Source organism: Sinohyriopsis cumingii, unplaced genomic scaffold (genome assembly GCF_028554795.1).
Source record: "Sinohyriopsis cumingii isolate HCF-2022 unplaced genomic scaffold, ASM2855479v2 utg001339l, whole genome shotgun sequence".
In the NCBI taxonomy this organism is placed as follows: domain Eukaryota; kingdom Metazoa; phylum Mollusca; class Bivalvia; order Unionida; family Unionidae; genus Sinohyriopsis; species Sinohyriopsis cumingii.
The window spans coordinates 466765-490335 of record NW_028315985.1 but is presented as its reverse complement, the minus strand read 5'-3'; the positions used below and the strand labels follow the sequence as shown (position 1 = coordinate 490335).

At 42.4% G+C, this 23571-nt stretch overlaps 1 protein-coding gene across 4 annotated transcripts in view; it reads right to left on the bottom strand.

The window, feature by feature from the left end:
* LOC149772612 (uncharacterized) overlaps positions 1-23571 on the bottom strand; it is a 143257-nt gene that overhangs the window by 115102 nt on the left and 4584 nt on the right. For all 4 annotated transcript variants that reach the window (XM_089947546.1, XM_089947549.1, XM_089947550.1 and 1 more), the window contains exon 2: positions 14684-14744. In XM_089947546.1, the coding sequence (XP_089803672.1) occupies positions 14684-14744 (61 nt within the window). The remainder of the gene's footprint in view (positions 1-14683; positions 14745-23571) is intronic.

The window sequence follows — 23571 nt, the reverse complement described above, 5'->3', positions numbered from 1 at the left end:
GGTGGGAGAGATCATCAGGTCTCACTGGACAGCTACCGCCCGCCCCAAGCTGGGCAGCCCCCAGTCAGTAAGGTGCTGCCCGCCATGGCCTGCCTGCTTCACTAGGTGCGTGGAGCTTAGAGAACCATCTCGACAAGTGGGCCACAAAACTCTGCACCAGGAAAGACTAAAAGAAGAAATAAAAAGACTCCAACTCTTCGTTTTGCAACCTGGAACATCAGGACCATGTGTCCTGGATTGACCACTGACCTACAGCAGATCGACGATGCACGGAAGACTGCCGTCATTGACAGAGAACTCTCCCGACTGAACATCGACATTGCCTGCCTCCAGGAGACCCGAAGGTTTGGGTACAAAAGGTCGTGCCATCGCGACTGACTTCGAACTTGGGCAATTCGTCGTGATGAAAGTTGAAATGATTTTTACTGAAACCTCCATTGAAGGCTGAACTGCTCACGATACCAAGGATTAAACGCTTGGGTAACTATCATTGGAACAGATGATCTTCGATCATGGATAGTTGGCGGTCGTTCTGCATAAAGTGTGATGTCATTTCCCACTTCAGGTAACACTTCCACACGTCGTACGTAGAGTCGGGCTTCCTGTATTTGGTAGCATATTCAGTTATCAAACGGAACGGGGTACTGCTACGGTTCAGTCTCAGGCGGACATCCACGCCGTTCAACAACTTTTCTCGCAACCATATGTATAAATGCAAACGATCCATCAGTTCTAAACTGCTGTTGGGTGGTGTGGTTTTGTCTTTCGACGTTCCAAGAATTCACTATTTCCATCTTCTTCATCGTCTAATTTGTTCAGTGTCAGGTTTCTATACCACGCAGGCATCTAGATGGGTATTTTCTTGTCTCTATTCCGTACGTCACGAGAATTTCCAGGTACGCTCGGTAAGGGAAAGTATCCAAGCTACTGCTGACTAGTTTGTTATTCAAGTACAAATCCACACCGCTAAACAAGGAATGCATGAAATTGTTAACGGGGGATACTTTTTATCCACTTCCACTGGATTAGTATCGTCTGTCGTTTTGATCACTCTGACTTTCAAATACAAATAACTGCTATTCAAATAGATGTAATCTTCGGGCTGTCCTTTGATTTCACACTCGATGAGAGTGGAATCCTTGAAGGAGTAGGTGGGATGAAATTATACTCATTGGAATTCTTGCATCGTCACCATGGCGGGTGGCATGGCAAACAGATCCATTTCCGACTTGGAACAGACGCAAGACTCTCGGTGAACAATTTTCTTTCATTCTCTCTGTGATTTTTTAATAATCAAAAATGTCTAAGTCTCGGTTCTTATTTATTTAGTATTTATAACGATATGAGTATGAAGGCTTCGCAAGGGGTGTTTTCGTCGTATCTTTATGCCTTGCCCATGCTATAGCGTCAGGGAAGCATGAATACTGACTCGGCGCCATCCAGAGCATTTATGGCGTTTCTCGACGACTCTAAATCTCTTTGCCCGTTCACAGCAAGACAGTTTTGCCTGCTCTCAAGAAAGCTTCTTTTGGGTTTTGTTTGTTGATGATAACATTTTGTATAAACTCCGTGTTCCGTCCGTCAATGCGGCATCTTTCAAAGCGTGCAATCTTCGTGTCACCATCAGCTTCAAAACAGGGCCACTGAACGAAAGGCTGACTTTAACATATCTCCTAAACCATGTCCTCACTGTCGAGCTACTTCTCAGTACACTGGATATATGACTTACAAATCGTTAGAGAATTGTTTACGAAAACGCGACTTTTCCTTTGCAGAATGGAATATTTTGTCCCAGATCTTCTTTTATAGTAATGCTGACAGTGTCGAAATACGAATTAATGACAGATAAATAGAGAGGATGTACAAATTCGCGGTAAACGTCGTAGTCGTTGTCACCTTCCTCGTCAGCGTTCGTGGAAGAATCCAGTTTGAAAGGAATGACACCCAGTAACAGTACGGATGTGTGTCCCACCACATTGTAATCCACCTCATCAGAGTACACAAAAATCAAATTCAGTCTTTCGTTCAGTTCTACCGGGGATTCAAAAGCCATTTGTGGATGTCCACCGAAAAATTTAAAACCAATTACCATTAAAAGTTATGCCCAACGTGTAGGTATCCTGAAACCTCATCAGCAGGCGACGAGCCACATTATGGTATTCAATCTTAAAACTTATTTTTGTTCTGTTGAAGACTTTGCCAAACGATGCCTTGAATCTGTCAGCAATTGTGTCCACCAAATGTTGACCGCTAAAATAATAGCCTGGCGGAATGTTCACAGTGTAGATGGTGAACGATGGATTCCTTGCTGCTTTCGTGGGACCTGAAAACCCGATTTTATTCATGTATTCTTGCAATTTCAACGTGGAATGTGATTTTCATTGAACTTTTGGATTTGTATAGGGAGAATCATTTCCACCAAAAGCCACTTCCCAATTAGCTTCTTGATCTAACTGGATGGCCTGAGGTACTTTGGCCATGTAACAACACAAAGTGGGGAAACACCTCAATCGAACTGTCAGTGGGTAGCATTAAGTAAAATTGAGTGTTGCTGCTCATAATTCCCGAGTTCTGCTGCTGTCCGATGGGTCACTGGAAGTCAGAGGAGCGTCTAAATGAGGATCATTTTGGTGATTATTGTTGGAGTGGTGACTGACGTTAGAAGCAAGGCTCTGTTGTTTCCGTTCGAGGAGTATTTGAGGGAAAGATTGGGAAGAAGTTATCTAATTCTTTGTCTCCTTGTTGCAAACTCAAATTGGCAATAGCTGCACCGACGACAAAATACACCAAAAATATTTGGCAGAAAAGGACGATTTGCGTTTTATACACATGTTTTCCACACCACACCCACAAGGGTTGTTCTTGTAGATCTTGCAGAGAAGGACTGGGTGAAGGAGTGGTCACTGCGCTGGTAGCGGTAGCTGAGGTTGTGTGGAAGGGCATGATTATCACTTCTTTTTATAGTCGATGACTTGCGAAGCGTCCATACAAGAATCAAAACTGGGAGGATATCTTTTCCAAAGCACTTTGACTTCTTTGCCACGGCGTTTTCCCACTGTACGGGTTCTTCGTTCGAGAATGCTTTCAATGTCGTACACTTCGTCTTCGTTTTTTGGTTACGTGTTGTAACTCGGGCATGTAAAACGTTCCTTTTAACACTTTCCAGTTTCCACTTCCAATTTAAAGACGGACGGATGACGGTCACGCACTCGTCCAGTGACACGAAACAATTCGATGGTTCAGTTGGGTAAGTAACCTTTGTCAAAAGTGCGTGTTGTTTTGCCAGTTTGCAGCCAATCTCTACTGCCAACGCTCAACTTTTCTTGGGGACGCCCACCATCGGGAACGTACCAAACAGCCACTTCGCTGTCAGTCTCTTCTTCGGGGTGGGGGGGGGACCCGCCCGATGCTTCGATGGTAAGATTACACGTACGCTTGGACCAAGTACGGTAAGACGTCAATGTACTTGAGAGTGTGGTGATGCGTAAAATATCTCCACATGCGTTCTTTCAAGGTGCGTTGAAAACGTTCCACGATAATGGCTTTGATTTCGGGATTCTCGATGGTGAAAAAATGCACGTCACGTTTCTTTAAATCTTTTTGGAAAGCTTGGTTCATAAATTCAGTGCCTTTGCCGCTTTGTCATCGAAGAGGGTGCTCACCGCTTTGTTTCAACACCAGTCAGAGGGCTAGCACTAATTAACTGCTCGATTTGGAAGTCAATGGCACGACCCAGGCAAATTTAGAAAAGACGTCGATGGCACAAAACGAATATTTTTAGACACGATTGCAGGTAGCCAAATGAGAGACATTGGTTAAAACGGCTTGCAATTGATGATTGATGCCCTCCACTCGGTTGCGACTTCTGGAAACGTTTCGTCGAATGGACTTGTGTATAGTGTGCGTGACTTGTTTTTGTAACTATCGTTGCAGTTGAGGTTAACGGAGACTTTTCAGACAAGCTTTGGCAGCACGATACAATTTCTGAACTCATTCGTAACCTGCAGGATGGGATGTATTGTAGTAGATGCTGGCTGACATGTTTTCCGTTATTTTAATAAGTCATCCAATATTCGCTGAGGTTACTTTGGATGGGGCGAAATGGTTTGGAAACGGCTTTACGTGTCCGATGTGCCACGGGAGAAGAAATCGAAGGTAATGGTGGTGATGGATGTGGTAATGGAATGGCTTTGGTCTTCTTTTCCTTTTTACTTCTGGTTTCCCTTCTTTATTTTTTACTTCCGTCGAAGGTGGAGTGGACATCATCTTCTAAAACCAAGTTTTCAGTTCTTATCGTTGGGGAGAAGGGGTCAACTTGGACGCTGAAATCATACTAAGAATGGGAGCTGCTGATGGTGTATGAAAGCCTTCTCGTACCTCCTCTGACTCAGACATTCGTGGGACAGCGTCTGTCTTGACCACTGGGGGTGTTGGTGGTGATGGTGATGGACTTTTCATCAAGGCCTTAAAATCTTTTAAAGTGGACAGGGCTGCTTCATCTTAAGCTTTCTGGTGAAAGAGTTGTAGTCGTTGCAAGAGTTGATCATGCTATTGCAATTTTTCTGTTTCTGACATATCGTTGCGATCCATCAACGATTGCTATTCGTGTTGTAACCAGGACATCTCGGTCAAATTCGGATTGGGAGCCAAATGCGGAGTCAGTTGTTTTTGCCAACAATGATATTCCATCCATGGTTTGTAAGGCACTACTACCAGTTTTCTTCCTTCCATCGGATTTCAAGGGACACGTTTGAGATCTTTGATCACTCGAGGTCCCTTTTATCTTGCTCCCATAAGTCCTCCCGGCATTATTACCAATACTCCTTTCAGCAAGGGTCCTTACAAAGAGAGGCAACATTCCTCTGCGTTGTACCAACATCTTCTTTTGACGAATGGGTATTTTCTTTTGAACATTTGAGGAAGAACATGATGATGTTTGGCTATTTTTCTGGTGTTTAGACAAATGCGTTTCAAACGTTCAAACAGCATTCGCATACGGTATCGATGACGTCTTTGGAGGCGGTTTGAATGAGTTTTGTTCGTATGGGTGGAGAAGCTTTGGACAGGACAGACATGTCCCCTTGTTTCACTAAACGAAGACGCAGCCATTTCTTTTTCTTTACTTTGGGGTTAGAAGAGGCATGACTTCTGGAGGGGTGACATCTTTTGGTGTTCAGGAGCACAGAAACACTGATTCCCATTTTAGCATCATGTCTTTTTTATTACTCGTCGACAGTGATTGTCTTTACGTCGTATAAACTTCATTGCAGGCATCACGCGTCCTGGAGGGGTTCGCAACGGATTAAATCGGGACAGTTCGTGCAAGGACAAATCTAGTAAATTCTGTAATATGCCCGATCTGTCTTGGACTTTCATTTCGGGAGGAGGTACATTGTGATGAGCTGCCACTGCAGATACAGAGGAAGAGGCTGTCACCGATGAGAAGTTTGGAGACGCGGGTCTCCATTGTATCATCTAATGAGGAAGAACGGGTGTCAAGTTGGGCTTGGAAGGCACCACCAATAACGAAGAAGTGGAAGAATCTGAGACTACTGGAGACACGGTCGCCGCTGCTGCACGTCGTGGTTTGCGAATGTTAGGTTGCGTCCTGGCCGAAGTGTCTCTCTTACTGGTAAAGCTGTTCTCTGGGGACTTTCTTTTTCTTTTTGGAACTTTTTCTTTTTCTGTGGGTTTTTCTTTGTCTGGGGTTGTGACCTGGTCTTGACACCACTGCTACTTTTCTTCTTTGAGGTTCGTTTGGCTTTTTTGGGAGCGGCTTTTTCTCTTGGGGGAAACCTTGAGGCATTGGGTCCCATTTTAAGACGGAGTGGATGATGACACCTCCAAGAGAACTGCTACATTCAGATTTCAAATAATTTGCTAATTGGTTTGAGTTTCGATGCGGCGATTGGCCAGTTGCATCAAGGCTACTTTGTTTCTCTTAAAAAAATATTTTGGTTTGACGATCAATGTGAAAGATACCTTGCAGAATTGATGTGCTGTCACTGTTAATCATCGCACGACTTCTTTGATACTGGCTTCTAAGACATGAGCACTTATTTGTGGATTTTTTTCGCCACTTATGCCGTACAAGGCTTGAATCAATTGGACGGGAAGATGAGACTGAAGAGACGTCAGGTTGACGCTGTGTGAGACAGATCCAAAGTGTCCGAGGATTTCATAGATTTTGTTTTGCTAAGTCGACGACAGGCCCGCCCTCTTGGCACCAGTGGTGAAACAGATGGGTACAAAATCGCAAATAATCGTGGGGCGGAGTATAAATCCATGAGTAAATAGGGCGTGTGAGGTTTGAGTAGCATCCTCATACACGAGTCAGCCAAGGAGTTCCGACCTGTTTCATCGAAAATGACCAGATGGGTTTGACTGGGGTCAGACACGATCCCGTCGACTTTGCCAGGAATGTCTTTCACAAACACGATGGAATCGCCTTAACTTTCTCAAAAAAGGCTGTAAGCCGATAACCACTCCTTGTAATACCAAACAATCCGTTGAGGTGGACGATCGATCAAATGATGTGTATGTTCGATCAAACGTTTGACAAATTCGGTTTTCCTGAACCACTAGTTCCAGCAATTAACATGTTAAAGGGATGGCGAAGATAAAAGGCCTCCATAACTGGTACGATCTTAGTGTTCGTCGATGACTTTGAAAGTGAAGGTAGAGGGAGCAGAGATAGTAGAGGCAGCCATAATGTAGGGAATGTCAGTTTTGACACGAAGACAGAAAAGACAAGAGTTTTAATACCTTTTCAGGACACGTTTCGTTTAAAAAAAATGGAACAACACGAAAGACAAAAGTACATAAAAGCCAGATGGTTAAGTACAGCAAAAAGAAACACATCAAAACGATCAAAATGGAATATAAACAAGTCACTGTGCAACATGTTTTTGGTAACCAAGGTGTCCTAGGGACAGTGTGTAATGTTCTTACAGTCTCTCCAGTGGGTACGATCACACAGGTGGCCTCCCGGAATGGTCTTTCGGGAATGCCGATGACAGTCCTGTCCTGGGGGAAGTGGTTGTCCTCATCGGTGACGGGTTCTTCTCCTATCACTGTCACTGTCACTAACACAGGTATAAAAGTTACTTTTTCCCCTGGATGTTTGAATTGAGAATCACGAAGCGGGGGCATAATTGGCCACTTCTTTAGTCCAAGCCTCAAAACTCCAACTTTTACAGTCACGTACATCTGTCTAATGAGGGGGTAAGTCACAAGCTACACACAAATCGTCATACACATCTTCAGTACCTAAAAGTTGACAAATCTTTGTATTCCCGTAGAGGTCGAGAAGTATCCAGATTAAAACACAAGGCTTTGAACACAATGAGTTTCTCGTGCTCATTTAAAGAGATCATTTTCATGTTTATTTGGTGGCAAGTATTGGTCGTAAAGAGTCTACAAGGAATCGGCTGGTAAACGAAATCCCAGAAAGGAAATCACTAAGACACACACCACACGTCGATCCTAAATAAATGGACACAGTTCATGCAATAAGTTATGGTAATCCTCCACCGTCTGCATAGTGTCATTGATTCCTTCCACGGAATTTGTTATATGACTAGTGATAAAGGCTGTGGCTTGGTAGCCCGTTTTTATAACCTCTTTTGTCGGAGCTAATAAATGCACTTTTTTCCACAAAACTGATTGTACTCCAGTAGAGAAACTGATTGTCTAATCACTAGTTCACACACCACACATCGCACAGAATTTTCCTCTAAAGACAAAATTTGATAGCGTAACAGATTTTGGTAATCCACTAACTCTTCCTCTGGTACTCGTTGTAGTATGGCCAACATGTAACAAGTAGAATAAGTAGACACCTAAGTTTTCTGGTCCTCGTCCAGTTGAACAATGTCTGACCATTGGAACGTTTTCAAATGAATCAGTCCTCTTATCGCATTCAGGTACCAGTGGTTTAAACATCGGTGACGTAACGGATACAATCGTTCTTTGCGTTGGACTTGTATTTTGACCAGCTCTCGGTAAATGCGTTATCTCAACTCCACAGGAAAACCACGAATGTTCTCTTGTAAAGTATCCATGATCAAATCAGTCAGTATTATTTTTGTTTAAAATCTTCTCCTAGAGCGAAAGTAATGGACATAGTGATTTCTGACACTGCTATTCATCGTAACGGTCAAGAATTTCAATAAAATCTTCTGATGTAAACGAACAAAAGCCGAATAATCTGATGAACGCAGACTTAATCCAAAGAAATCTGACGCGTTTGGTGACTTTTTTACTCTTTCCTCTTGTGAATGTCTCGACACAAAAGTTCTACAGTCACCAATTGAGATTATGCTCTGGCAAGTCCCTGCCAAACTTCCTTTTATATATTCTCTTGCAGTACGTTTGGTCATCCTTGGATAATATTTTTTAAATGTGGTTTAAATACTTGTCCAGCTGTTGGTTGTCCAACGTTTGACTTCTAGCTAATCTGGTTTCTTAAACGACATGGTATGCCATTTCAATGACTAAGTCCCACTAAAGGTAGGCAGTGACAATCCGGAGACCATCGAGCATGTTCCAGGTAAGCCGAATCTTTCTGCTCCCACTCGTGAAGTGACAAACCGTAACTGAAGCACTTGACTTTATCCCCTATGCTCAAGTAGATAAATCAGGCCCTGGCTAATTCTTCTAGGGTAGGTCATATCAGATATTTCGGTCATTTTCCATGAAAGGTTTGTAATCGACTTTCAAAGTCACAGTATTCAGGCGAACGCAAAGGGAACGGATAGCCGCTGACTTATTGTTTCAGTTTCAAAAAGAAACCACGTAGCCTGCGAACATACTTTCTGAGTCTCGTCGCCCTTGTGGTATTGTTCAATCTTTGGAAGGTGGTAAATTTCGTACACTTCTAACAGCTGGTATCCCAGGTCCAGAGCTTTAAACAATTATACGCTGACCCACGTTCCCGTCAAGGCGCGTTCTGCCTGTGTGTGCTGACAATGTTGGTCTTGGTTGCACGTTTCGACGCAAGGGAAACATATGTTTTCCTTGCCAATGGTGAGGTAAAACGAGATAGTACAAGTCCGTGGGAGGCAAGACATTGCACTTGATCAATCCTTCGTATTGTCTAATGTTCTCCAGGTCGATGTGTTGCGTCAGCAATTGCGGGTGCTCTGCGGAAAAGCGACACTATTTGCACACGTTTGGATACAGCAAAGACACGTCCAAGTATTTGATTTCTTCTCATTTCTCCTCCTCGGCGTGGTACAGCAAACAGGTGGCATTCATTAGTCCTCCATACAAACTATCCCACGGGTTCAGTGGGTCCACCAATTTGAAACTTTCCACGATACATTTAAACTCGGTATCGGTTTTCAAACGGTGATCGTACTCGTGTTCCCACATTTCCACCACTTGGTATCCTTGCTGTTCTAACTTCAAACGCCGTTGACAAGCGGCCTGGTAAAATGCTTCCATGGTCCGTTGTGAAAACTGACTTTAGTACCACGGTGAGGGTAGCAAGGGAGACATCGGTGAAATAAGCACGCATTAAACTCGTATATGATCTAATTTTTTTAAGTCACAGCCACCCATCGAATACAGTCCAATGGTCTTTTTGCCTCCTCCGTTTCGGGCATATTTAATCCATTTGTCTTCCTTCTCGCACAAGTAATGTAACCAGCATAGGGCTTTGACCGAGTACTGACGTTTGACAAAGTTTATCGTTTGAGGGCAAATGACAGCCAGGGTGCTTTGGGGCATAAATCGTTGGCGGTATACTAAGGAATATGCTTTGGCGATGATGCATTCTTCTTTCAAAGGATCGATCCCTCCGTGTTCCATGAATAATTCTCCAAATTCTCCACAGCAACATCGTAAAATGTCCACATGGGAAAGACAATACTTACACATCATTTCTTCCTGAAAGTCGAAGTGATCCGTGGCGCCAGTCTGGTACCAAGCGTAGAAAGCTTCTCGTTGTTCGGTACGCAAGTTGTCGGGGTCGTAGTAGTGAACCTCATGCAAATGGGGTCTAACGGTGTGTTGACTGGTTTCGGTATTGAAAAAGTGTGGAAAAAAGCATTTGGTCATTTATGTCATTCCTAAAGTTTTAGGCATTCGACTCAATACCATGGCCAAATAACTCATCGAATCTTTAAACTGTACTTGACCCACACGCATGGAACTGATTTTGGCTCCATTCAAAGTCACTTTCGGACGTCGGTACATTGTTTCGTATAGTATCGCAAAAGAAATTGCCCATCGTATCCCGAGAAATTGTGATAAATTACCGTGGCATGGCGATAAAAATCACGTCAACGTTCGATGTCCTCCTGGCTCCACCTCTCGTCCATGGAGTCTAAGATCCATTGGGCGAAATGGGTTAGCGTGTTCGGTCGACGAAAGATTTTTATCACGTCCTCCAGAAATCTTGCTGCAGTGAGGGCAATGACAAAAGATAGTCCTTGGATGCAGTTTTCGCACGTTCAATGAGCCACGCAGAAATTAGAAATGTGAATGGCAGTCTCTTGCATATATTTGAAATCGAAAAAGATGAAATTGTCTTTCGTCTGGTCATCCTCCTCCTTCTCCTCTTGGTTGGATCGGTATGTTTTAATGTTACATTCGTGTTCCAAGTCCATGATATGGTGACAAATGTGACATCGTTTCTTCCCTGAACATACATGTCCCTTGGCACGGTATATATGACCTGTCCACAAGTAGGGCACAAGCACTTTTCTGTTGTGAACCTTGTGTCCTTAGATGTTGATGGTGCTAGGCAGGGCAATGCACTCTTTCTTGCCCTTGGTCAATACCGGCTTGAAAGACCAAACTTCCTGAGCTTTTCGATCCACAATTTTTGTGTTGCTCTCGATTGTTATAGCCATGGTCACATTTCTCACAGTAATAACCGTATCCAAGGAATGCGTTCATACTGGTGATGGTATCGAAATGTTTATCGTGATGATAGACGTGAATGTATGTTCCGTCTTCGAAATACTTCCCTCGAAACAAAAAAGGTCCACGCACTTCTTGAGGGTGCACTTTCAATGTGTAGTGTGGAGCCAGGATGTCTTGCAAATTTTGCATCTCAGGAAAGCCATAAGGTATGTCTTTGGAAACGCCAGCTTGCTGTAACAGGAGTTATGCTTCTCTTTTTTGTTTGGGTCGGTCCGATTGTTGAATATTTTTCCAGGCTCGTTTAAATTCTAAAGTATCGTTCTTGTCCGCATACGTTCGTCACACCACGATGGCACGGGCTAAACACATCTGGTCTTGAGGATTGTAAATCTGAACAAGGCTACGCTTGATGCTACGAAGGCTGTCCGCCAGTAACACCTTTTTGCATTGTCCGGTCCATTCTGGAAGAGAAACTTTGGTGATGAAAAGTGTGGCTTTTCCATCGGTGATGTGAGACTTGTCATTGGATTCTTGCACGTGTTGAATCTTGTCGATGACTTTGGAAGGTGACAGTTCTGACGGACTGCTAAACTCGATCCAAACGGGGGACATTAAACTGTCGTAATTAATGGAAAGTCTCAGGCGATCGTCTTCTTTGGCTTGACATTGCCGTTTCAGTGTGGTTAACAAAGAATCGCACACCTCGGTGATGAATCCTTCTGCTTTCTCCAGCGGTACGTGGGACTTGAAATCTATAAACTTCACTGTGAACTTTGGCTGGGTGTATAGTCTCTGGGTGTGGATTTTGGCTCACTTTTTATCTTCAAAATCACTGGCATGAATTTGTACCAAAACTACAGCTACTGTACGAGGTAACAAACCACGTTTCTGCCTCTTTCTTTCTTCTCCTTTCTCTACGACATGATAAGATCGTTTCATCTTGGCTGAAAAAGTCAAATGACTAAATTTTAAACTACATGGGTCACTTTATATCATGTTAGTGTATATATAAAGGGTTAGTGTCTTCCCTTCCAGTATTCAGTTCACTCTCAAACTGACCAGAACGATGGAAGAGCTCACATAGATAGAACTTCTGATCAGAGCGTTGTGAGGTGTCATACGAAAGTTTTCTAAATACAAACCGACAGACTACTCCCCCTCCTTTCGAGATAAAAGTCAAGATACTTGCTATATTTGTAAGAAGAAAGGACATTTGTCTTCAGACTGTCCAGACCGTCAATAAAAGCGAAACAGGTGTCAGAAGAGAAAAAAGTCAAGTTACCTGTTATCATTGTCAAGAGAAAGGACATTGGTCTTCAAAATGACACATTAAACAACAGGAGCATGAGGGAGAAAGGAGTTCCGAACAGGAAGAAGAGGTACCCTTCCCAAAGGGAGAACCCAAACACGTACAGAAAGACAAAAACGAGAAGAAAAGAAGACGAGGAGAAAATGAGGATGAAGACTAGGAAAAACTCGTGAAAGTGAAGAAAAAAAAAGAAAAAGAGATTGAACAATAGACACAAAATAAGACTATTAACTTTTTAAAGTGTAGTGTTGTGATATTGAATTGTACAAATATTACCAGAATATACCAGACAGAACACGTAAGTATCTCTTGGTTTTGATGTTTTAGAATAAGAACCTACACTCACGTACTCACACATACACACACGTATATCATGGTTAATAAAGGAATTTTTAGTTTTAATTGATTTTGGCAATTAAAATGATATATCTTTTCAGGAGAAGTGGGTGGCGCTGAAAAGGACCGTTGTGTAGTTGTTTGGTTAAAAAACAATCTCAGGAACGTGACGGAATCAGTTTTAGCTGCCATAAGCCTTTGCCAAGGCCAAGGCCTACTTCTGGACTGGCTCCTGTCGATGATGATTTCGCAGAAATCGTTAGGGGTGTTATCGCAGACGTAGTAACAGGGTTGGATTGATTGGCTTGGGAAGGTATTTTTCTCTTGGGTCGCAATAAAGAAGTCTGATACATTTGTTTCAGACTCCTTAACTCTGCCAACATGTTTCAGAATAACGTCAGCGTTTGACTTTCACTGTCCTCCTTCACTCATAGACCTTGTTTCTTCTCTTCTTCGTTTTCTTCTTGTTCTTCTTCTTCTTCTTCTTCTTCTTGTCGTTTCCTTCTTCTTGCCTCTTCTTCTTGTTGTTGCTGTTGAAAGAGTAAAGCTTGTTCTGCTTTTATCTGCTACTGTAAAAATTTCTCCAATTCTTCTTTCTGTCTCTGTTTAAAAACCTCGACATGTGGTAAAGAAGGAGATGGTGGCTAAGGTACTGGCACTGGAACAAATTCTAGCGAAAAAGAAAGAAATCGACTAAATTCCAATTAAAATCGATCTCGTCTGGAAGTAGATCTGTGTTGACTTAGGTAGCAGCAGCTATGCCATCGAATCCTGTCTCCATGGCTGGTGCACCCCAATTCATTGTCGTCTTAGTTTCCGTCATATTTGAAAATTCTGGATTGACTGCGCACAGACGCTAGAGCACGTATATAGGGAATTCGAAGTCACAGTCAGCTCAATTCAGATTGGAAGATAGACTCCACACCGTGAGTGAATTTTGAAACACGGGTTAGGATTGGTAAATAAACTCAATCCGTGTCGATCCCCTCTTCCACTATAAATAACCCTGTTCGGTTCATTCCCTTCACCTGTTCTTGTCACAAGACGGTCCTACCCATGTATGTCAGATCATCATGGACAATTATCCGAATCACCGATACGAGCATTTGGAAAAGAAAATTGTATGTGGAGAGACAAGATTGTTTGAAGAGAGTTCTCGTCTACGGACCAGAAGTCAGAAGTTTGAGGAAGAGAAGAAGAGCTATGCGATGCCATCTATTTTAAGGGAATGATGTAACCATAAACCCAAAGGACCTTTTCAGGACCACTCATATAGCTCGAAAAGATTTCCTTTTTGTTGCCTAATTTTTTTTAGTCGGTTGTATAGTTGTTTGTGTTTGCATGTTGTCTATTGTATGTGTTATCTCTGGCTCTGTTCTGTCAAAACGTTCTAGGGTTTTTTCACGCTCTTTGGTCCCGATTGAGGTCAGCCCCTTGCTACACTGTTACCAATCTTCAGTCCTGTGACGTCTCCTTACCTGCAACGTATTTTCCCATTATCGCTATAAATCTTGATGCTATACAGTCGGGGGGGGGGGGGGTTGTAATGATAATTCCCATTGACGCTATAATTATTGAGGCTATATCGGCGGGGGAGGGGGTCTGTAGTGTATTTTCCATGGACGCTAGATCGTCCCCTTTCACTACTTATGTTGAACAAATAGGTCAACGCAATTAATGAATAGCCTAATAAAACCTTCAAAAGTTGCAATACAAACGCAATACATTTCCACTAGGTTGAGCGCACGATCACCAGACTTAATTGAAATCTACCAATGAGCTCTGGACACTTAATCCCTTCCATCAAGTTGAATGGGCAGTCATATCCTGCCTATCTAGTATGATAGGTATCCCTCCAATAATTTGACATTGCCTGCATAAAGAATTGAACTAGAACCTGAACCAAAATCTTCAACAGATTTCACGTTATCTTCGCCGTGCGTAATACTTGGACGCAGGGTAAAGGTCCATGAATTTATAAGTAAACAGCACTTCCACACTGAATCTGAGGTTTATAATGAAAACCCTAATGTTCACCACACCAGTTACATTATGTGTGATACCTATGTCTTGCCTGCATGCAAAAACGTGCAACACAAATTTACTTCCTACTTGTGATGAAAAAGGTAAAGGCAAAGCAAACCACTTTGAAGAGCTAATGCTTACCCGATATTGACAATGGATATAGTCCCTGGAAAAAAACTATCCGAAGGAATATTATATTCATCTGAAATGACACAATATATATATATATATATATATATATATATATATATATATATATATATATATATATATATATATATATATATATATATTAAATTACAATATGTCCAAATCTTACATTATAGAAATTCTCATAAAAGATACATATAGAGAACAGACCAAACACAGTGGCTCTGCTTTGTACGCGAGATGTAATATGTGTGCCTGTCTCAACTAAGCTTAGGAAAAGTCCACTAGATGACATGGAATACTCAAAGAACACTTCATTTAAAACAAAAACATGAAAGAAAAAGTGAGCAAATCTCTGTTCAAATGATAATGGATGCATGCTGATAACTATGGTTGGGCACTCATGTGCAGACGAAACAGGAAGAAAATTTAGTTGCGACAGCAAACTGTTTTACATATACAACGTTCACATTCATTGGGTGTTGGTGTGTATGGAAATTATCAAGGACACGCACACATGCATGCATGCAATAAGTTCAGTTATCAAGCATCTTCGAAATGGTGTTTGCTATGATAAAAAAGCTGATATTATTGAATATACAAAATGACTAAACTAACTGTTGCAAGATATGCGATCCTCCTACAAATGCGAAATATGTGTCTTTGCTAATACCCTACCAGTATGCCTTTGGAGAATTACTATCGCAAATACAGCCCTTCCAGACTAAAACATTTTAGCTGTAAAGCTCTAACTTTTCCGCCTACGTAGCTAATAGTTAGAATATAATGATCTCTTTGATGTTCGGATTGGCGACAAATCCTGTGATTGGTAAATTGTTATTGAAAAATATATTTTACTAGAAGATAAACAATTCTTCAAATACGTTACCCAATTATAATGCCTTAGGCAAGAGCTGGTACAGATACATACCCTTAGCCATGTGAGATCATCCCCGATCGAATAAGGTATGTGAGACAATTTCTAGATAACCCGACCAGCTAATAGATTCAATACGTTGGATATCCGCTACAAATGGGAAATATAGTTAGTCGTAAAGCCCTGTCCTTATGAAGTTGTCAAATGAACCTGCATGAAAACTTACTTTGCGACAGTTATAGTCCAACTTTATTGAGTTGAGCCTTTTAAGATGAAACATATGAGATAAAAGCTCGATACGTGCACTCGGATATCCCTTCTGAGACATGGATAATGACAGAGAACATTTATGATCAAATGTAATGTTATGGCGACTGCCCCGACTTTGCAAGCCGAGATACGATAGAAATTGCATTTGATATTTGAGTAGTTTCTTATATGCGGACCAAATAAGATAGAGGGGGAAGAGACCAAAACTCCGGTGACAGGAAGGCGGAAAAGTATTCAGTCAAGCCAGTAAGGCTGAGTCTTTGAGCATCAAGCAATATCAAATATCATCAAGCGGCAAGCGAGCATGTTTCGACGTTCGCCACCTTCTCCTTCTTTACCACACGTGGAGAATTTTAAACAGAGACAGAAAGAAGAATTGGAGAAATTTATACTTCAGCAAAAGGAAGCAGAACAAGCTTTTCTTCTTCAACAACAGCAAGAAGAAATAAGAAGAAAACGACAGGAAGAAGAAGCAGGTAAGAATAAAGGTAGTGAAAGTCAAACAGTCACGATACTTTTAGACATTTTAAAAGAGTTAAGAAGTCTGAAACAAACGTATCAAACTTCTTTATTACGACCGAAGAGAAAAAGACCTTCCCGAGCTAGGTTCACAGCAGAACTGTGCTTGTCAAATGCTGAGATTGTGTCCCACGTGTGGACAAGGCATACTTACCAATAATGTAATGTGGCACTAAAAATCAGTTTTTACAACGAACCATGGAAGACTTGTATCAGGCCACTGGTCAGCGACGCTTGAAGTTAGAACAGCAAGGATGCCAAGTGGTGGAAATGTGGGAACACGAGTACAATCACCGTTTGAAAACTGATCCCGAGTTTCAACGCATCATGGAAATTTTCAAATTGGTGGACCCACTGAACCCATAGGATAGTTTGTATGGAGGACGAACAAATGCCGCCTGTTCGCTGTACCACGTCGAGGAATAGAAATGAGAAGAAATCAAATACTTGGACGTGTCTTCGCTGTATCCTTACGTGTGCAAATATTGTCGATTTCGTGCAGGGAACCTGAAATTGCTGACGCAACACATCGACCTGGACAACATTCGACAATACGAAGTCTTGCCTCCCACAGACTTGTACCATACCGTGTTACCTCACCATTGCCAAGGCAAACCGATGTTTCCTTTATGCCGTACTTGTGCCGAAATGTGTAACCAAGACCAGTCTTGTCAGCACACCCAGGAAGAAAGCGCCTTGACGGGAACGTGAATCAGCTCAGAATTGTTTAAATCTCTGGACAAGGGATATCAACTGTTACAAGTGTACGAAATTTACCACATTCCCAAGACACAACAATACCACAAGGGTGACCCAACGGAGAAAGGCATTTCCGCAGACTATCCGGATGCCTTTTTCAAACTGAAACAAGAAGCGAGTGGCTATCCTTCTTGGTGACACACTCCCAAAGATGAAAAGACATTCAAACAGAAATACTGGAAACAAAAAGGCATAACTTTAGACCACTTTGAGAAAATCGAAGGTACGCGATCGTTTGCCAAAGTGATGTTAAATTGCCTGTGGGGTAAAATGGCACAACGACCGTGATTACCCAAGACAGAATATTTGACAGAACCTTCCCGCTATTTCCAGATGATTCACGACAACGCCAAATACATGAAACACGTGGAGGTCGTTGACGAGGATTTGATCTTAGTCAATTACGAAAAAAAAGGAGTTTGTACAAGCCGACGAATTTGGAAATGTCCTCATTGCGGCTAACGTGACAGCCCATGCTCACTTAAAATTCGACGAAGCTTCAGAACTGTTAGGGGATCGCATCCTGTACTTTGCATTTACATCGATCGGTCGGGTCAACATCACCCTGACATCGAAGGAGACCGTTTAGGAGTCTGGACAGACGAGCACCCCGACGAGAAGATTTTAAGTTTCGCTAGTGGCGGTCCTACAAATTACGGCTATGAATACCGAGACAAACAAGGAGAAGTGCACACCAAGTGTAGTCGAGTGGTAAACATTGGTGTATTGAAAGGATCCTTGCAGTCTGGAGAGGATGGAAATTTTAAAGTGACCACCTATCAACCGAACAAGATTGTACGTTTACACACTCACCAAATCGTCAGTCGACCCTTGGAAAAAGTCTATCAAATCGTGTACCAGAAGCGAGTGCGTCTTCCCAATTACTTCATTTGCCATATGGACATGCCGGCATAAAAAATTGGTTGTGAGAGGATAGCCACCAACAAGAATGATGACTTCGCCACAGAAAGAATCGAGTGAGAAACCCAGTGAGAACTCCAGGTTCAAACCCTACTATTTTCCGATCTTCTTACCTGACTACTGTGATTGTGTTCGTCGATTGGAAACGTTTCAAAAAATGGCCCACAGATGGGATATGGATTACCTACCTCGAATGTTTTAGCTAGAATAGGATTTGTCTACTTGGGACCTGAGATTGGATTGGGATACGAAGTACAGTGTTTCGGTTGCGGCCTGAAGTTACGAATGTATCTATGTATGTATAAAGATCCAGCTATTCTGGAACATACTCGATGGTCTCCGCATTGTCCTTATCTTTCCTTTCTATGGCCTTTCCACCCATTACACTACGGTACAATTATGACGGTACCTGAGAGAAGGTAGTACCGTTGTCCAGGAAGACGAAAAGGAAGACTTCCAAAACTAGACACAAAAAAGGAACGATGTACAAGCTTCAGACTTTATTGCGACTAGTATAAAAAGGGACAATATGCAAGATCGATAGTTCATTGTGACTACCAAGACCAAGCGAACAAGATGAATACTTTCAGAAAAACAGAAAACAAGTTCAGACAGGCATAATTCAAGTTTAGGGCCTCTGAACTGGAGTGCGATGCTGAGCCTTGCGATGTGAGCGATGCTGTAAGCTGCGACCTCAGTGATGCAGTAAAGCATCATGGGAACTTTGTTATCACTACTACTACAACTACCCCTATCATGGAAAGTGATGTTCTCCGTGTCAAACCTGACGGATGCGAAAGCGATGCCACTAGTCATCGTGGACACTTTACTGAGTTTCATTGTGAACGTGGATGTCAACCTTCACGTTTACCACCCTACGGATGTCATTCAGCCCTGAGCAAACTCCTGTCTATGTCACCCTACCCTCATCGAGAACCTGTGAAAGACGAATAGTCGTTCCCTGTGCGTTTGCCTGAATATTGCGACTTTGAAAATCGTCTTCAATCGCTCAAAGGAAAATGGCCTAAGTATCTGGGAGGACCAAGCCCTGAATAATTAGCCAGAGCCGGATTTTTATACTTTGGTGAAGGGAATAAAGTCAAGTGCTTCAGTTGCAGTGTGTCACTACACTAGTGGGAAAAACAAGATTCAGCCTACCTGAAACATGTTCGACGGTCTCTGAATTGTCACTACTTGCCTTTAGTGGGACCAAGTCACTGAACTGGCCTACCATGTCGTTGAAGAAACCAGACTGGCTAGGAGTCAAATGTTGGACACCACTGAGATCAGTATTTAAACCCCACTGAAAAAAATTATATTGAATCATTATCGATAGAACTGCAAGAGAAGATCTACAAGGAAGTTTGGCAGGGACTTGCGAGAGCAAAATCTCAACGGGTGACTGTAGAACTTTTGTGTCGAGAAATTCACAAGAGGAAAGTGAAAGAAGTCAACAAATGTGTTGGATTTCTCTGGATCAAGAGTGCGTTCATCCTATTATTCTGCTTTAGACTGTTTAGATTAGAAGATTTCATTGATATTCTTGGACGTTGCCCTGAATGGCAGTAACCAGAAATTACTCACTGTGTTGGTTACTTTCGCTCTAGGAGAAGATTGTAAATACAATAATACTGACTGACTTAATCATGGATACTTTACAAGAGAACGTTCGAGAACTGGTCAAAATACAAGCGAAATGTAAAGAACAATTGCATCCGTTACGTCACCGGTGTTTAAACTACTGGTACCTTGATGCTATAAGAGCACTGATTCATGAGAAAGAGTTGCAGTGGTCAGACCTTGTTAAACACTTCGAAGTCGAGAAGGATCAACATGTTCATGAATTTTGTTACTTCGAGATACACCTACTGCAACGAAATGTGGAAGAAGAGTTGAAGGATTACAACAATCTTTTATGCAACATCTGCTTAGTTTAAGAGGAAACTTCTGAACGAACTCTGAACTGTAGGTTAGTGTTAAAGCTTTTAGATTCCCAACTGGAGAACGAATATCTCTGGGCAGAAAGTACATTGATTGCTTCCGAAAAAAAGAGGGTATAAAAACAGGCTACCATGCCAAGGCTTTTATCAAAGGAGATTCAACAGTTTCCGTAGAAGGAACTCAATAACAGTATTCAAACAGTGGATGATTAAAATCACTTATTGCAAGAAATGTTTCCGTTGACTTTGGGTCGACGTGTGGTGTGTGTCTTAATGACTTGTTTTCTGGGATTTAGTTTACCAGCCGATTCCTTGTGGACTCTTTACGAAAGTACTTACCACCCAAATGGCTTTAAATGGTCACGAGAGACTCAATTTGCTCAAAGCCTTGTGTTTTCATCCAGATACTTTTCGACCTCTACGGGGAAAAAAGATTCGTCAACGTTTAGGTACCGTAGACGTGTATGAGGATGTGTGTGTAGCTTGTGACTTACACCCCCAATAGACAGATGTACGTGGCTGGAAAAAATAGGGTTTTGAGGCTTGGACCCAATAAATGGTCCAGTATGCTCGAGAGTTGTGATCCTTCCTTCCAACGTCCAAGGCAAAAAGTCACTTTTCAACCTGTGTTAGTGATAGTACAAGAAGAACTGGTCATGGACATTACTGAAAGACCCTTTCGGGAGGACAGTTTTGTGACATTACCCCTTGCAAAACCTGTAAGGACATTCCATCCTGTCCCTGGGACATCTTAGTTAGCCAACACATGTTCTACAGAGACTTGCTTCTATTCCACTTTGATCGTTTTAATGCGCATTTTATAGTTGTACTTAAGCCTTTGGCTTTTATGTATTTTACTCTTTCGTGTTTATTTTTAAAACATCAATAAACGGGTCCTGAAAAAAGTATACAAACTCTTGTCTCGTCTGTTTTTGTGTCAAAACCGACATTCCTGACACTATGGCAACCTCTACTGTCTCTGCTCCCTCTTCCTCCACTTTCTAAGTCATTGACGAGCACTTAGATAGTACCAGCTGGGAGGCTCTATATATTCGACATCCCTTTAACATGCTCATTGCTGGACCTAGCGGTTGAGGCAAAACCAAATTTGTCAAACGTTTGATTGAACATAAACATCAATTGATCGAATGTCTACCTCAACGAATCGTATGGTGTTACAAAGTGTGGCAATCGGCGTACAGTCTCTTGCGAGAAAGTCAAGGCGATTCCATCGTGTTTGTGGAAGGCATTCCTAACGAAGAGGACAGAATCTTGTCTGACCCCCGTCAAAGTCATCTGGTCATTTTCGACGACATGTTAGGAGAAGACGAAGAAGAAATTAAACTTTGGTTTACGCGCAAATGGCATCATCGTAATGCCAGTGTCATTTACATCACTCAAAATTTGTTTCAACAAAGTAAAGCCCATCGCACCATCAGTCTCAATGCTCATTATGTCGTCTTGTTTAAAAGCCCTGGAGATGAATCGCAAGTACAAGTCTTAGCCAAACAGTTATGAACGCCTTGGCTAACTCAGGCGTACGACGATACCACTCAAACTCCACACGCATATTTATTCGTCGATTTGAAACCCACTACACCCGGTTATTTGCAATTTCGTACCCATTTGTTTCACCACTGGTGTCAAGACGGAGGGCCTGTCCTATACATGTCTCTGTCCTCGATTTAATCCAAAAAATCATTAAAAACCTCGGACACTTTTCGTATGTCACACACAGCGTCAACATGACGTCTCTTCAGTCTCATCTTCCCGTCAAATTGATTCGTGCCTTGTATGGCACCAGTCGCGAGAAAAATCCACAAATACGTTCTCGTGTCTTAGAAGCCAGTCTCAAAGAAGTCTTACGATGGTTTACGGTGACAGCACGTCAATTACTGCAAGGCATCATTCAGATTCCTCATCAAACCAAACGCTTTTTTGATAGAAAAATGTTGATTTGACCGAACTGGCCGATCCCCGCATTGACACTCAAACCAAAAGGCAAATCATTCTGAAACCTGGAGGAAGCGGTACTCTAGGAGGTGCCATCATTCGCTCCCTCTTAAGATGGGATCCTAATGCTCCCAAAGGTCTCCCCAAGAAAACAGCCACTCCCAAAAAAGTTAAAAGAAGCCTCAAGAAGAAAAAGAGCAATTGTGTCAAGACCAGGTCACAACATCATAAGAAAAAAGCCCCCAGAAAACGAAACAGAGAAGTCCACAGAAAAAGAAAAGCCCACAGAAAACAGCTCCAAGTCGCAAGAGAGGCACTTCAGCCAGGACGCAATCTTACATTCGCAAGCCACGACCTGCAACGACGGTAGCTTCAGGTTCATCCACTTCACCGTCGATGGCACCTTGGAAGCCCATGTCTCCAAGAACTTCTCCTCCAGTGGTGACACCCTCCTCCTCTTTAGCCGCAGTGGCCGCGGCCGCTGCTCACAAAGTACCTGCTCACAAAATAAAAGTCCAAGAGACATCGGGCATGTTACAGAGCTTACTGGATTTGTCCAAGCAAGAACTGTCTCGATTTAGTCCTTTGTGAACCCCTTCATGACGTGTGATGCCTGTCATCAAGTTGATACGACGTATAGACAATCAGTGGCGACGCGTTCCAGTATAAAAAAAGGCCTGAGACAAAATATGGGTATCGGAGGTTTTTGTGCTCCTGCAGACCCAAAGATGTCACCCCACAGAAAACATTCCTTTTCTAAACCCAAAGAAAGAAAAGAAAAGGACAGCCTCTTCGTTTAGTCAAACATTGGGACATGTCTGTCCTGTCCAAATCTTCTCCACCCATGTGGAAACAAATCATTCAAACGGCCTCCAAAGATGTCATCGATACCGTGTGCGAATGTTGTTTGAACCTTTTGAAAGGTACAATCCCTTTGTCTTGCAGCAAATGGGCAAAGACATTTTGAGCCGACAAGAAACGCCTATAAATGCCCTGCATGCTGCCGAGCCAGGCATTCCTGTTTCCCTTACGCAACAAGACAGAAAGAGACGACGAAGAAAACACCCCTTCACAAGATTTCACACTTCTAAAGTTAGAAAGGCTAAGAAAAGAAAAACCGTCCGAGACTTTGGTTATTAAATCACAGAGACAGAAAAAATGATGCACCGAGTGTCTTGTGCCTGTTCCAAGTCGGAACTGGATATGTTTGCTATGCCACTAGCCATGATGACGATGCAAGAATCCCAGTGGGTCGAATTTCATCCCGTTTCCTCTGTCAAGGACTCAGCCTCCATCGATTTTGAAATCAAAGGAATGCCCGAAGATTACATCGATCTGAATAGCAGTTACTTGTAAATGAAAGTGAAAGTTGTAGATCAAGACAATACGGACCTTGATGGGGATGAGGTACTAGCTCCCGTCAACAATTTCGTACATTCCTTATTCAGCTCAGTGGATTTGTATTTGAATAACAAACTGATCAGCAGTAGCATGGATACTTACCCTTATAGAACGTACCGGGAAAATCTCATGACGTACGGAAAAGAAGCCAAGAACACCCATCTGGATGCTTGTGTGGTATGGAAACCTGGCACACCAAACAAGTTTAACACCTTAGATGAGAACAATGTGGGTTTTAA